General features: G+C 47.8%; 1 protein-coding gene across 1 annotated transcript in view; it reads left to right on the forward strand.

Annotated features, from left to right (window-relative positions):
• The window catches only part of LOC149459157 (aquaporin-7-like), a 69,194-nt gene that overhangs the window by 15,567 nt on the left and 39,428 nt on the right, over window positions 1-14,199 (forward strand). Inside the window, exon 2 of the mRNA XM_089681577.1 lies at window positions 13,969-14,095. Coding sequence (XP_089537703.1) covers window positions 13,969-14,095 — 127 coding nt within the window. The remainder of the gene's footprint in view (window positions 1-13,968; window positions 14,096-14,199) is intronic.

Consider the following 14,199-nt stretch of genomic DNA (forward strand, 5'->3'; position numbering starts at 1 on the left):
CGGACCCCGCATTCACTATATCCAGTCTCCCAGGACCCTGCATTCACTATATCTGCTCTCCCCGGACCCCGCATTCACTATATCCGCTCTCCCCGGACCCCGCATTCACTATATCCGGTCTCCCCGGACCCCGCATTCACTATATCCGCTCTCCCCGGACCCCGCATTCACTCTATCCGCTCTCCTCGGACCCTGCATTCACTATATCCGCTCTCCCCGGACCCTGCATTCACTATATCCGCTCTCCCCGGACCCTGCATTCACTATTTCCGCTCTCCCCGGACCCTGCATTCACTATATCCGCTCTCCCCGGACCCTGCATTCACTATATCCGCTCTCCCCGGACCCGGCATTCACTATATCCGGTCTCCCCGCACCCTGCATTCACTATATCCGCTCTCCCCGGACCCTGCATTCACTATATCCGGTCTCCCCGGACCCTGCATTCACTATATCCGGTCTCCCCGGACCCTGCATTCACTATATCTGCTCTCCCCGGACCCTGCATTCACTATATCTGCTCTCCCGGACCCTGCATTCACTATATCCGCTCTCCTCAGACCCTGCATTCACTACATCCGCTCTCCCCGGACCCTGCATTCACTATATCCGCTCTCCCCACACCCTGCATTCACTATATCTGGTCTCCACGGACCCTGCATTCACTATATCCGCTCTCCCCGGACCCCGCATTCACTATATCTGGTCTCCCGGGACCCTGCATTCACTATATCCGCTCTCCCCGGACCCCGCATTCACTATATCCGCTCTCCCCAGACCCTGCATTCACTATATCCGGTCTCCACGGACCCTGCATTCACTATATCCGCTCTCCCAGGACCCTGCATTCACTATATCCGGTCTCCCAGGACCCCGCATTCACTATATCCGCTCTCCCGGGACCCTGCATTCACTATATCCGGTCTCCCTGGACCCTGCATTCACTATATCTGGTCTCCCCGGACCCTGCATTCACTATATCCGGTCTCCCCAGACCCTGCATTCACTATTTCTGGTCACCCAGAACCCTGCATTTACTATATCTGGTCTCCCCGGACCCCGCATTCACTATATCCAATCTCCCCGGACCCAGCATTCACTATATCCAGTCCCCCGGACCCCACGTTCACTATATCCGCTCTCCCCGGACCCCGCATTCACTATATCTGGTCTCCCAGGACTCCGCACTCACTATATCTGCTCTCCCCGGACCCTGCATTCACTATATCCGGTCTCCCCGGACCCTGCATTCACTATATCTGGTCTCCCCGGACCCCGCATTCACTATATCTGGTCTCCACGGACCCTGCATTCACTATATCCGGTCTCCCTGGACCCTGCGTTCACTATATCCGCTCTCCCCGGACCCCGCATTCACTATATCCGGTCTCCCAGGACTCCGCATTCACTATATCCGCTCTCCCCGGACCCTGCATTCACTATATCCGGTCTCCCCGGACCCTGCATTCACTATATCTGGTCTCCCTGGACCCTGCATTCACTATATCTGGTCTCCCCGGACCTTGCATTCACTATATCTGGTCTCCACGGACCCTGCATTCACTATATCCGCTCTCCCCGGACCCTGCACTCACTATATCTGCTCTCCCCGGACCCCGCATTCACTATTTCCGGTCTCCCAGGACCCTGCATTCACTATATCTGGTCTCCCCAGAACCTGCATTCACTATATTTATTTATTTATCGAGTTTATATAGCGCCAAAGGGTTTGCTCAGCGCTGTACAATAGGGGGGGACAATACATGAAACAGTACAGTAACATCAAACAGCACACAAGGGGTAAGAGGGCCCTACTCTTTTGAGCTTACAATCTAGGAGATATATCCGCTCTCCCCGGACCCCACATTCACTATATCCGCTCTCCCCGGACCCTGCATTCACTATATCCGCTCTCCCCGGACCCCACATTCACTATATCCGCTCTCCCCGGACCCTGCATTCACTATATCCGCTCTCCCCGGACCCCACATTCACTATATCCGCTCTCCCCGGACCCTGCATTCACTATATCCGCTCTCCCCGGACCCCGCATTCACCATCTCCACTCTCCCCGGACCCCGCATTCACTATATCTGATCTCCCACAATACACAGAACATGGAAATGCAATTATTTTAGTAAATATAAACTGTTAAATACCTTTTCTCATCAGCAGTGTACAGCAGTCTTGTGACTTCTATCAGTGTCCAGTTGAGCACTGGTTACAGCTTATAGGAGGAGTTTTAATTCTGCTCTAAGAGGATGCAGAACCCCTGACCTCTGTCTGGACAGTGCTGATTGGCCCTGTGCTGATCACATGCACTCTTCCAAGTAAAAAGAAAACCTCTCAATACACACCAAACTGAGCATGTGCAGAGTGTCTCCACATGATATGTCTTATCAGGAGATAAGAAGGAGATACTAGAAGAAGGGAAAGATCAGAGAAGACAGGATCAAACAGCGTTTTTACACAATGCGGAGGATTAACCCCTTAGGTCCCACAGTGAGTATAACAAGCATGCTTTCCTGCATCTACAGACTGATTGTACTGCGGGGGGGTTCAGTAACACTTTAACAACTCATCATGGCCGTGTGTTTGTGATCTCGGTGCAAATGCCAAATATGTTGTATTCAGAGCCATTCCTTATCTCCTCTGATTGAATCCATTAACCTTTCCCCGAGACGGACAATTTCCTGACATTTTTCTTCATTAGCTGACAACATTCGGAGCTTGTTGAGCTCCCTGAGTGGTACTGTCTGTGTGTTTGATGATGCTTTAAAATGGGGCTTCTAACCTCCACTCTGTATCATGGCGACCTCCTGTGCCGCGTCACGCGGAAAATGTCAACACGCATGTGACCGCCAATAGCACCTGATGCTCACGTTACATGAAATCTTTCTCACATACATCTAGATCTGCCATTGCTGAGTAAATATCAGTGGAAAACAAAGCGTTTTCAAGTAGATCCAAGACCGAAATACATAACAATAGACGTGTGCAGAACGGAGAAATGTGCTTTGTTTCCGATTTGTTTAGTTACTAATTTCATTATGTTCCATTCATAACAAAATTCGTTTCGTTTCATTTCGTTTTCGAACCTGATTTGAATTTTTCCAGTGGATTCACAGTAGAATCGAAATGATCAAATCGATCGGAATTTATTGTGAAGAATAGCTGGTTCTATACTACTTGGAATTCTAATTTCAGAAGATGGTTATAGTTATTCTATTCTATTCTGTTTTGTTCTATACTATTCTATTATTTTCTGTTCTTTTCTATCATTTTTTTTCTATTCTTTTATTTTATTTTCTGTTCCCTTAATATCTATGCTATTTTATTCTTTTCTTTTATCAGCCAACAGTAAATGGCTTCAAACATGCTTGGGACAGGCATATATCTATACTCAGACAAAAAAGCTACCCCCCCCCACAAACCTCCCCCCCCCACACACAAAAAACAAACACCCCCCTCCAAAGAAATACAAAACAAAAACACCAAAATAACACCAAAAAAACAGACAGACTCAATCGACCACTCAGTCTTTTTCTGCCGTCACTTTTCTATGTTTCTATGTGTCTGTTTATTTTCTATTCTATTCTATTTTATTCTTTTCGTTTCTATTCTGTTTTATTCTGTGTAACGGAACCGTCCTAGTCTGCGCTTGGGTATTTCCGTTATAATACCGCTTCCCCGTCCGAACACCGACCACGGACACCACCGCTGACCATACATGACTAGACGATACCAGTCTTGAAATAAATCAGAAAATATGTTATTTGAACAGAGATACAAGATATATACACTCAAGAGAACAATTCCCCTTCCCTGCATAAGTACACAGGGTGGGGCAAGCCACATCTAGCAACAAGAGACACATCAGCAGACACCCCCCCACCAAGCCAATACACAAACACATACATCCCATAATAGTTTGCTCCCAAGCAAGACACACAATAGAACAATGGGATGCAGCCACATGGCATTAAACAATGAACAACCCCCCAACCCAATATTAGGACAGGTTGTGAGGAGTGGACTCACCACTGGTGGTGGGACTCACCTGCCTTGTGGGCTGCAGTACCAGGGCTGGCCAGCGGGTGCTCTCAGCAGCCAGAAGCTCACTCTTGCAATCGAGTCATCACCTGAGGCTGATTGCAGGAGGTGCATTTAAGGAGTAGCCAGGCCTGCAGTCAGTGCCTTGGTGTATAGTTTCCCTTGGCCCCTGTATCCTGTTCCTGCCTGCTTGAATCCTGACTCTGCACGAACTCTGCCTGTACCTACCTCGGCTATTCCTGACTACTCTTCTGCCTGCTCCTTGTACCTTGCCTGCCCGTTTGCTACCGACCCGGCCCGCCCGACTACGTTTAGTATTGTTCTTATTGTTATCTGTTGGAGGTTTGGTTTGTTTGCACTGTGTTTATGTTTAGTCTTGCACTGCGTTTATGTATTGTTTAGTCTTTAATAAATTGTATTGTTTATACTATACCTGAAGCCTGCGTTTCCCTGTGTCAGTCCACACATCTCTGGTCATACCTGGAGCCCTGACACAGGTCACATTGTACCCCTAACAGGCACAGGGTGACTTACACATAATAGGGATATGGGGAGCTGAGACATGGGTCTCCCCACCTCTCCCGTCACATTCTGTTTTGACTCTATTCTGTCCTATTCTTTTCTGTTTTATTCTATTTTATTCTTTTCGTTTCTATTCTGTTTTACTCTATTCTGTCCTATTCTATCCTGTGTAATCTGTTTTATTATTTTTGAAATTCGATTTTCAGAAGACGGCTATATTCTAACACTAATACACACGGTCTTTGAAGGAAATCAGCAATAGTCCGCAATATGTTTATATTTCCAGTTTGTTTTTGAATTTGATTTAGTTTTCGAATTCAATTCCAATTTCAGTTGAAATTTCCTTTAGTTTATTTTGGATTTGTTTCAATTCGTAATTCAGAAATCCAGATACATCCGAATCTCCGAACAACAAAATTTCCATCTGAATTTTGATTCGGAACGAAACGAACCGCACATGTCTAGACAACAATTCGTTTGCTGCAGAACTGTGCATCGTAATGGATTGCTGTGGTTTTTCCACTTCTTTTTCTTCCATTTTTGCATCTTAGTGCTGCTGATCTCCTGAAGCCTCTTTCCTCCACTTTTCACCTACATGCACTTGGTCCAGCGTCGGCTCTGCAGGGGATCGGCTTCCTGGTAGTGACAGCAGTGGATCATGGCAGAACAATGTGTGTCGGCACAGCTACTCCTGGTCCCCCCACTAGGAGTGCATGTGAGAGGGTGACCCCCGCAGGAGAACAATTAGAGACAGTTGTCACCCCGTCTACGGAAATGTCTGAATGAGGACTTGAATGGCAGGATCACCAGGAATAAAAACTGAAGATTTAAAAGGACTGAAAGCAACAATTGAAATGACCGTTAAGCTGAGCTTAGGTTCCGTTGACACCTATGTACAATGGCATGCGCGGTTTTGTGTGATTCTGCATTTTTGTTTCAATGGACTGCCCTACACATGTAAATTGCACAATTAAGTGCATGACCACTTTTTCTTTTTTTATAAACCGAACGAAAATTCGACCGCCAACTTCAAACTGGGACAGTTCACTAAGCGGTATCTTACCGCATCCGGGTTCCCCACTGACAGCTGAATGTAAAAAAATTGCCGGTAATTAAAAAATTTACAAAAAAATGCGTGGGGTCCCCCCCGTCCCTACCGAGCCCTTCAGGTCTGGTATGGATTTTGAGGGGAACACCCACAATAGAATTTTAAAAAAATGGCGTGGGAGATCCCCCCAAAATCCAAACCAGACCCTTATTCGAGCATGCAGCCTGGCAGATCAGGAAAAGGGGGGGATGAGCAAGCGCCCCCTCGCTATACCAGGCCACATGCCTTCAACATGGGGGGTGCTTTGGGGCAGGGATAGACTCCCCCCAAAGCACTTTGTCCCCATGTTGATGGGGATAAGAGCCTTTCCCCACAACCGTGGCCAGTGGTTGTGGGAGTCTGTGGGTGGGGGGCTTATTGGAATCTGGAAGCCCCCTTTAACAAGGGAGTCCCCAGATCCCACCCCCCCCATGTGAATGAATATGGGGTACAAGGTACCGCTACTCATTTACAAAAAAAATAAAAAAAAAGAAATGACAGGAGACAGCCTTTGACAAGTCCTTTATTAAAAACAAAAATTTAAAAAATGTTCCTCAAAGTAGATCCAACGTCAAACATGATGCTGGCCACCACCGCCGACCTGAAAAAAGAAAAAAAAATTCTTTGCTCTCAACCGGGTGACCAACACATCAACCGGGTGACCCCACCCCCTTGTGAGGTCATCATGCGCTGTGATTGGCCAAAGCAATGTACCTAACCATAGGTCAACGTCCAACATCAATCACAATGCCCGCCACCATCGCCGACCCGAAAAAAGAAAAAAAAATGCTTTATTCTCAACCGGTTGACCAACACATCACCCGGATGACCCCACCCCCTTGTGAGGTCATCATGCACTGTGATTGGCCAAAGCAATGCACCTGATCATAGGTCAACGTCCAACATCAATCACAATGCCCATCACCATCACCGACCTGAAAAAAGAAAAAAAATGCTTTGCTCTCAGCCGGGTGACCAACACATCAACCGGGTGACCCCACCCCCTTGTGAGGTCATCATGCGCTGTGATTGGCCAAAGCAATGCACCTGACTGTAGGTCAACATCCAACATCAATCACAATGCCCGTTACCATCACCGACCACAAAAAAGAAAAAAAATGCTTCACTCTCAGCCGGTTGACCAACACATCAACCGGGTGACCCCACCCCCTTGTGAGGTCATCATGCACTGTGATTGGCCAAAGCAATGCACCTGACCATAGGTCAACGTCCAACATCAATCACAATGCCCATCACCATCACTGACCCGAAAAAAGAAAAAAAATGCTTCGCTCTTAACTGATTGACCAACACATCAACCGGATGACCCCACCCCCTTGTGAGGTCATCATGCGCTGTGATTGGCCAAAGCAATGCACCTGACCATAGGTCAACGTCCAACATCACAATGCCCGTCACCATCACCGACCCGAAAAAAGAAAAAAAAATGCTTCGCTCTCAGCCGGATGACCAACACATCAACCCGGTGACCCCACCCCCTTGTGATGTCATCATGCGCTGTGGTTAGCCAAAGCATTGCAGCTGACCTATGGTTTGAGTCGACTGTAAGTTCGAATCGAACATCAAGCCCAACAATATACTGCACCAAAAAGCCTGGTACTTTGTTACCTCGTGTCTTCAGCCACTCCAATTGGAGGTCATTCTGCACAAGGCTTTTGTCTGTTAAACATTTCCCCAGTGTGAATAATAGTCATTGCCAGTTGGGATTCTATCTTTTATGTGTGACCCAAGTCTGTTTAAATTTTTTTATTATCATTTTGGACAGCATTGGATAGGGATAGAACCTCTGTCAGGTTTTCATTCCTGTCCTCAATGGCCAGATTTACTCTTACTTCTAAAACAGGGGTGTCCAAACTACAGTCGGCGGGCATCCGACCCAGTACAAGGTTTTATCCAGCCCACATCTAGGGTCAGTGGTTGTGCTGCCCTACTAACGGTTAGCAGACAGCTAGCTAACAAAACTGACAGAAGCAGCATTTCTATAGTTCGGTAGAACTGCAATACGATCACATAAACTGAAGTTACAATATGCTTGTATGCATGTCTCTCACCAATGAACACATTTCTTATGTAGCGCTACCCTCATGAGGGCCGCTCTGCTGTAGGTGCCTCTAAGCTCTGCACAGCCATTTTTTACACAGACTGGCATCTAAGAGACAGTAACCAGTCCGTAGGCTTGGTTTTGTTATTTTATTAGGGGAAATAACTTGGATAGGGATTATGGAATGCCCAGTTTGACTTGAATCAATGAGGGGGGGGGGGGGCAACAGATCCTGGAATGTTCTTGTTCGTTGAAAGCCGTCAGTCTCAGTGGATCAGTAGCAACATTGCTTTATGGGCTACATGCAGAGATATCTTCCCTCTCCCCCTATAGAGCTGCTCCACAGCCTGCAGACACTATCAGTCCTACTGGCTGTTCGGCAGATCTCCTAGGACAAGGATAAAGGATTGAGCCCAGTACTGTCCTTTGAAAACTTGCTACATGTGGCACCTTGTGAATCCCAGGGAGTGCTGATATATTCACTCTATCCTCTTTGCTCCTCACTGCTCCAGGTCTTGATCCCATTCATGCTGCACTGCTGAATGTAACCTCCTGAGCTATCGCAAGCCCAGCCTGGCCTAGGGTCCCCCTCCCAAGCACCGGCAGCCTCCGCAGCACTCCATCTTCCATCAAACTTCCTTGTCAGCCTGACTCTCCCATACTTATGGACCAGTCCACCACTCTACCAGGGCCTCCAAACCTGGCCAAACTCCCATAAACATGCAGATTAGGCCTCCACCCATTTCTGCTTACCAACTTCTGGAAGTTTCTATGGTCCTCCGGAGTCAGGAGGAGGCAATACAGCCCCAACCTGTTAAGTCATCCAGCTGACCTGCAATAACCTGACCTCAATAACAGACTCACACAGTTACCATGAGTCATTAACAAGGACTGCAACACACTACACTATTCTAGTAGCACATTAGAGAGTGTAAACAGCTACCTACAAATCACAAAAAATACATTTAAATGCAATCTATGTATAAATGACTTTGACAAACACAATGAAATAACTCACAGGCATATGTGTATCAAAGAGAGAATGGAGACCTTCACCGGTGTTCTTCAGGAAGCTGAAATGGCTTTGCAGTGGCAGATGGGCAATCTTTAATAACCACTTGCCGCCCAGCCACCGCATATAAACGGCGGCAGAATGGCACTCGTAGGCAAAAGCATGTTTTAAAACAGCTGCCTTCAAAACAGGTAGCGCGCCCGCCCTACCTGTCCCGCGGGTGTCAGCAGCAGGTGTCAGCCGCCGGGTCACGGCCGGTTTTTACGGGCCGTTTTCCCGCGATTGACGGTGATCGCTGACACAGAGCAGGACTGCATTGTTTACACACAGCCCTGTTCTGTGTCAGTTCTCTGACAGCTTGTGAGAAGCTGCAGAGTTTCTCTCCCTCGATCAGCTCCCCCCTCCCTCCCCCGTCCAGTACACACCCCCACCCCCTAGTAAAACACTCCGCTTACACAGCAAATTCTAAAAATGTTAACCCCTTCCTCCCCAGTGACATTAGTACAGTTTCAGTGTTTTTTTTTCACTGATCACTGTATTGGTGTCACTAGGTATGTTAGTGACCCCAAGTCAGTCCCCCCCCAGTGTCAAAATGTCCGCCGCAGTCCCGCAGTCCTGCCATAAGTCGCTGGTCGCCGCCATAATTCGCTGATCGCCGCCATTATTAGTATAAATAAAAATTAAAAATCCCAGTATCTTTCCCGCCATTTGTAAACGCTATAACTTTCACGTAAACCAATTAATTTACACGTATTGGGGGTTTTTAGCAAAGACATATCGCAGAATGCATTTTGGCAGAAATTTATCACTAAATTTGATTTTTGCATTTTTTTTTTACTGGACATGTTTTATAGCAAAAAGTCCAAAATATTGTTTTTTTTCCCTCAAAATTGTCAGCCTTTGTTTTTATAGCGCAAAAAATAAAAACCGCACAGGCGATCAAATACCACCGAAAGAAAGCTCAATTTGTGGGAAAAAAAAAGGATGTATATTTCATTTATGTACCGTATTGCATGACAGCGCAATTGTCCGTTAAACTAGCGCAGCGCTGTATAGCAGAAAAATGGCGTAAATTGCAGTATCTATCCCATAGTTTGTAGACGCTATAACTTCCACACAATCAATATACACTTATTGGGATTTTTTTTACCAAAAACATGCAGCAGAATACATTTTGGCCTAAATTTATAACTAACTTTGAGTTTACTATATATTTTTTATAGCTGAAAGTAAAAAATATTGTTTTTCTTCAAAATTTTTGGCCTTTTTTTGTTTATAGCGTGAAAAATAAAAAGCGCACAGGTGATGAAATACCACCGAAAGAAAGCTCTATTTGTGTGAAAAAAAGGACGTAAATTTCGTTTGGGTGCAGCGTTGCATGACCGCGCAATTATCAGTTGAATTAGTGCAGCGCCGAGTAGCAAAAAGAGGCGTGGTCATTAAGGGGGGTAAATCCTCTGGAGCTCAAGTGGTTAACAAGACACTCCCTATTCTTGTTGAAAGGAATAATAAAAACAGGTGCAGTTGCAGTGAACACCGAAAAGATGGCTCCCTAGTCAACACAATGATGATATACAGAACAGTGGTGCATCCTCAATGTGCACTGACTGAAGATTAAGGTCAGCAAAGGCTGCCTATGGACTCTTCTTCAGACCCGTCCACAGCTCACTACTGCCTTAGAATTCACAGGAGGACGGCACCTCCCTCATCCCCCCCCTGCTGCAACACAGCTAAAGCATAGCTTACTGTGGTAATAGAGACTCTGATGGGGACACTGATAAAAGGGAGGATTCCAATGAGGACCCTGACGCATGGGTGGATTCTGATGGGGACACTGATGAAAGGGGGGACTCTTATTGAGAGTGCTATAAGCAGGGACTCTGATGAAGACAATGATGTAAGGCGGACTCTGACCGAGACACTAATATAAGGGGGGACTCTGATGGGGACACTGATATAAGGGAGTACTGTGATGAGGACACTGATATAAGGGAGTACTGTGATGAGGACACTGATATAACTGAAGATTCTGATGTAAGGGAGGACTTTGATGAGGACCCTGATATAACTGAGGATTCTGATGTAAGGGAGGACTTTGATGAGGACCCTGATATAACTGAGGATTCTGATGTAAGGGAGGACTTTGATGAGGACCCCGATATAACTGAGGATTCTGATGTAAGGGAGGACTTTGATGAGGACCCTGATATAACTGAGGATTCTGATGGGGACACTGATGTAAAGTAGAACTCTGATGAAGATAATGATGTAAGGGGGTCTGTGATGAGGACACTGATATTACTGAAGATTCTGATGTAAGAGGGGACTCTGATGCGGACCCTGATATAACTGAGGATTCTGATGAGGACACTGATGTAAGAGGGGACTCTGGTGGGGACCCTGCTATAACTGAGGATTCTGATGGGGACACTGATGTAAGAGGGGATTCTGATGCGGACCCTGATATAACTGAGGTTTTTGATGAGGACACTGATGTAAGAGGGGACTCTGATGTAAAGTAGAACTCTGATGAAGACAATGATGTAAGGGGAACTTTGACGGGCACACTATGTAAGGAGGGACTCTGATGGGGACAGTTATGGAAAGGGAACTCTGATGGCAAGCCTGATGAAGACTCTGATGTAGGACTCTGATGGGGACCTTGATGCTTAGGGCCAGGGGAAACTGACCATTTGGAAACTCGGGCAGTGCCCGAGGGCCCGGGGTCAGTAGGGGGCCCCATGAGATGCCCCTGGTACCTTTTTCATAGGCTTTTTTGAGTTTGGGCAAGGACACAGGGGCCCCATGATCCCCTATTGCCCGGGGGCCCCATGAGTTGTCAGTCCGCCCCTGCTTAGGGGGGACTCTGATGTAAGGGGTACTGTAATAGGAACTTAACAAATATTCGTAAAATATACATTGTGGCCCTTTTACTGAACGCTTGGAGTCCCCGGGTTTGGGTCGCATTTTTATAACGGCTGGCATCTCATTGGATGGTTTATAGGTCACATGACTACCGTTATCCCTCTTTTGTTGTCACCATCTCACTACATCGATGTATTCTGCTTATACCTATTTATATGTAACCAAAGACACTGATGTAAGGGGGGGACTCTGGTAGAGACATAGATGTAAGGGGGATTCCGTATAGGACTATATGTAGGACAGACTCTGATAGGGACATTAATGTAAGGGGGGAATCTGATGGGGACCCTTATGTAGGGGGGGAAATCTGATGGGGATCCTGATGTGAGGGGGGGAATCTGATGGGGACCCTTATGTGGGGGAGAATCTGATGGGAACCCTTATGTAGGGGGGAATCTGATGGGGATCCTTATGTAGGGGGGGGAAATCTGATGGGGATCCTGATGCGAGGGGGGGAATCTGATGGGGACCCTTATGTAGGGGGGAATCTGATGGGGACCCTTATGTATGGGGGAATTTGATGGAGATCCTTATGTAGGGGGGGAATCTGATGGGGACCCTTATGTAGGGGGGAATCTGAGAGGGATCCTGATGTGAGGGGGGGAATCTGATGGGGACCCTTATGTAGGGGGGAATCTGATGGGGACCCTTATGCAGGGGGGTAATCTGATGGGGACCCTTATGCAGGGGAGTAATCTGATGGGGACCCTTATGTAGGGGGGAATCTGATGGGGACCCTTATGTAGGGGGGTAATCTGATGGGGACCCTTATGTAGGGGGGAATCTGATGGGGACCCTTATGTAGGGGGGGAATCTGATGGGGACCCTTATGTAGGGGGGAATCTGATGGGGATCCTGATGTGAGGGGGTAATCTGATGGGGACCCTTATGTAGGGGGGAATCTGATAGGGATCCTGATGTTAGGGGGGGAATCTGATGGGGACCCTTATGTAGGGGGGGAATCTGATGGGGATCCTGATGTGAGGGGGGAATCTGATGGGGACCCTTATGTAGGGGAGAATCTGATGGGGACCCTTATGTAGGGGGAGAATCTGAGGGGGACCCTTATGTAGGGGGGGAATCTGATAAGGTTTCTAATGTAGGGGGAGGGAATCTGATGGGGAACCTTATGTAGGGGCATAATCTGATGGGGCCCTTATGTAGGGGGGGGAATCTGATGAGGACCCTTATGTAGGGGGGGATCTGATGGGGACCCTTATGTAGGGGGGAATCTGATGGGGACCCTTATGCAGGGGGGTAATCTGATGGGGACCCTTTTGTAGGGGGGGAATCTGATGGGGACCCTTATGTAGGGGGGAATCTGATGGGGACCCTTATGTAGGGGGGAATCTGATGGGGATCCTGATGTGAGGGGGTAATCTGATGGGGACCCTTATGTAGGGGGGAATCTGATAGGGATCCTGATGTGAGGGGGGGAATCTGATCGGGATCCTGATGTAGGGGGGCTCTGATGGGGATCCTTATGTAGGGGGGGAATCTGATGGGGACCCTTATGCAGGGGAGGAATCTGATGGGGACCCTTATGCAGGGGAGGAATCTGATGGGGACCCTTATGTGGGGGGGGATCTGATGGGGCTCCTTATGTAGGGGGGAATCTGATGGGGACCCTTATGTAGGGGGGAATCTGATGGGGACCCTTATGTAGGGGGGAATCTGATGGGGACCCTTATGTAGGGGGGGAATCTGATGGGGACCCTTATGTAGGGGGGGAATCTGATGGGGACCCTTATGTGGGGGGGGAATCTGATGGGGACCCTTATGTGGGGGGGGGATCTCATGGGGACCCTTATGTAGGGGGGGATCTGATGGGGACCCTTATGTAGGGGGGGATCTGATGAGGATCCTTATGTAGGGGGGATCTGATGGGGACCCTTATGTGGGGGGGGGGAATCTGATGGGGACCCTTATGTGGGGGGGGGGATCTGATGGGGACCCTTATGTAGGGGGGAATCTGATGGGGACCCTTATGTAGGGGGGGATCTGATGAGGATCCTTATGTAGGGGGGATCTGATGGGGACCCTTATGTAGGGGGGCTCTGATGGGGATCGTTATGTAGGGGGGAATCTGATGGGGACCCTTATGTGGGGGGGGGGGATCTGATGAGGATCCTTATGTAGGGGGGATCTGATGGGGACCCTTATGTAGGGGGGATCTGATGGGGACCCTTATGTAGGGGGGCTCTGATGGTGAACCTGATGTCTATTAGTATCCAATCAATGGAATGTGATGCCAGAGGGATTCCATTGTCGGTGTAATATTACTAAGCACACTCTTTTTCTCCGCAGCTCTTCGGTTTGGGCTCAGTGGCCCAGGTGGTTCTGGGTAAGAAGGAATACGGACAATACCTCAGCATTAACCTGTCCTTTGGAATTGGTGTCACGATGGGTATCCATGTGGCTGGGGGGGTCACTGGTGAGTACTCCAGCTTCCAGGTTCAAATACTACATCCACGAGGAATTTGCTAAACTGTCACCGAATGCATCCAAATAAATCAAATCTTTGGTTAATGATTACCG

This window comes from Staurois parvus, unplaced genomic scaffold, assembly GCF_062004578.1.
Source record: "Staurois parvus isolate SC_StPar_1 unplaced genomic scaffold, SC_StPar_1.0 ptg000271l, whole genome shotgun sequence".
Taxonomy (NCBI): domain Eukaryota; kingdom Metazoa; phylum Chordata; class Amphibia; order Anura; family Ranidae; genus Staurois; species Staurois parvus.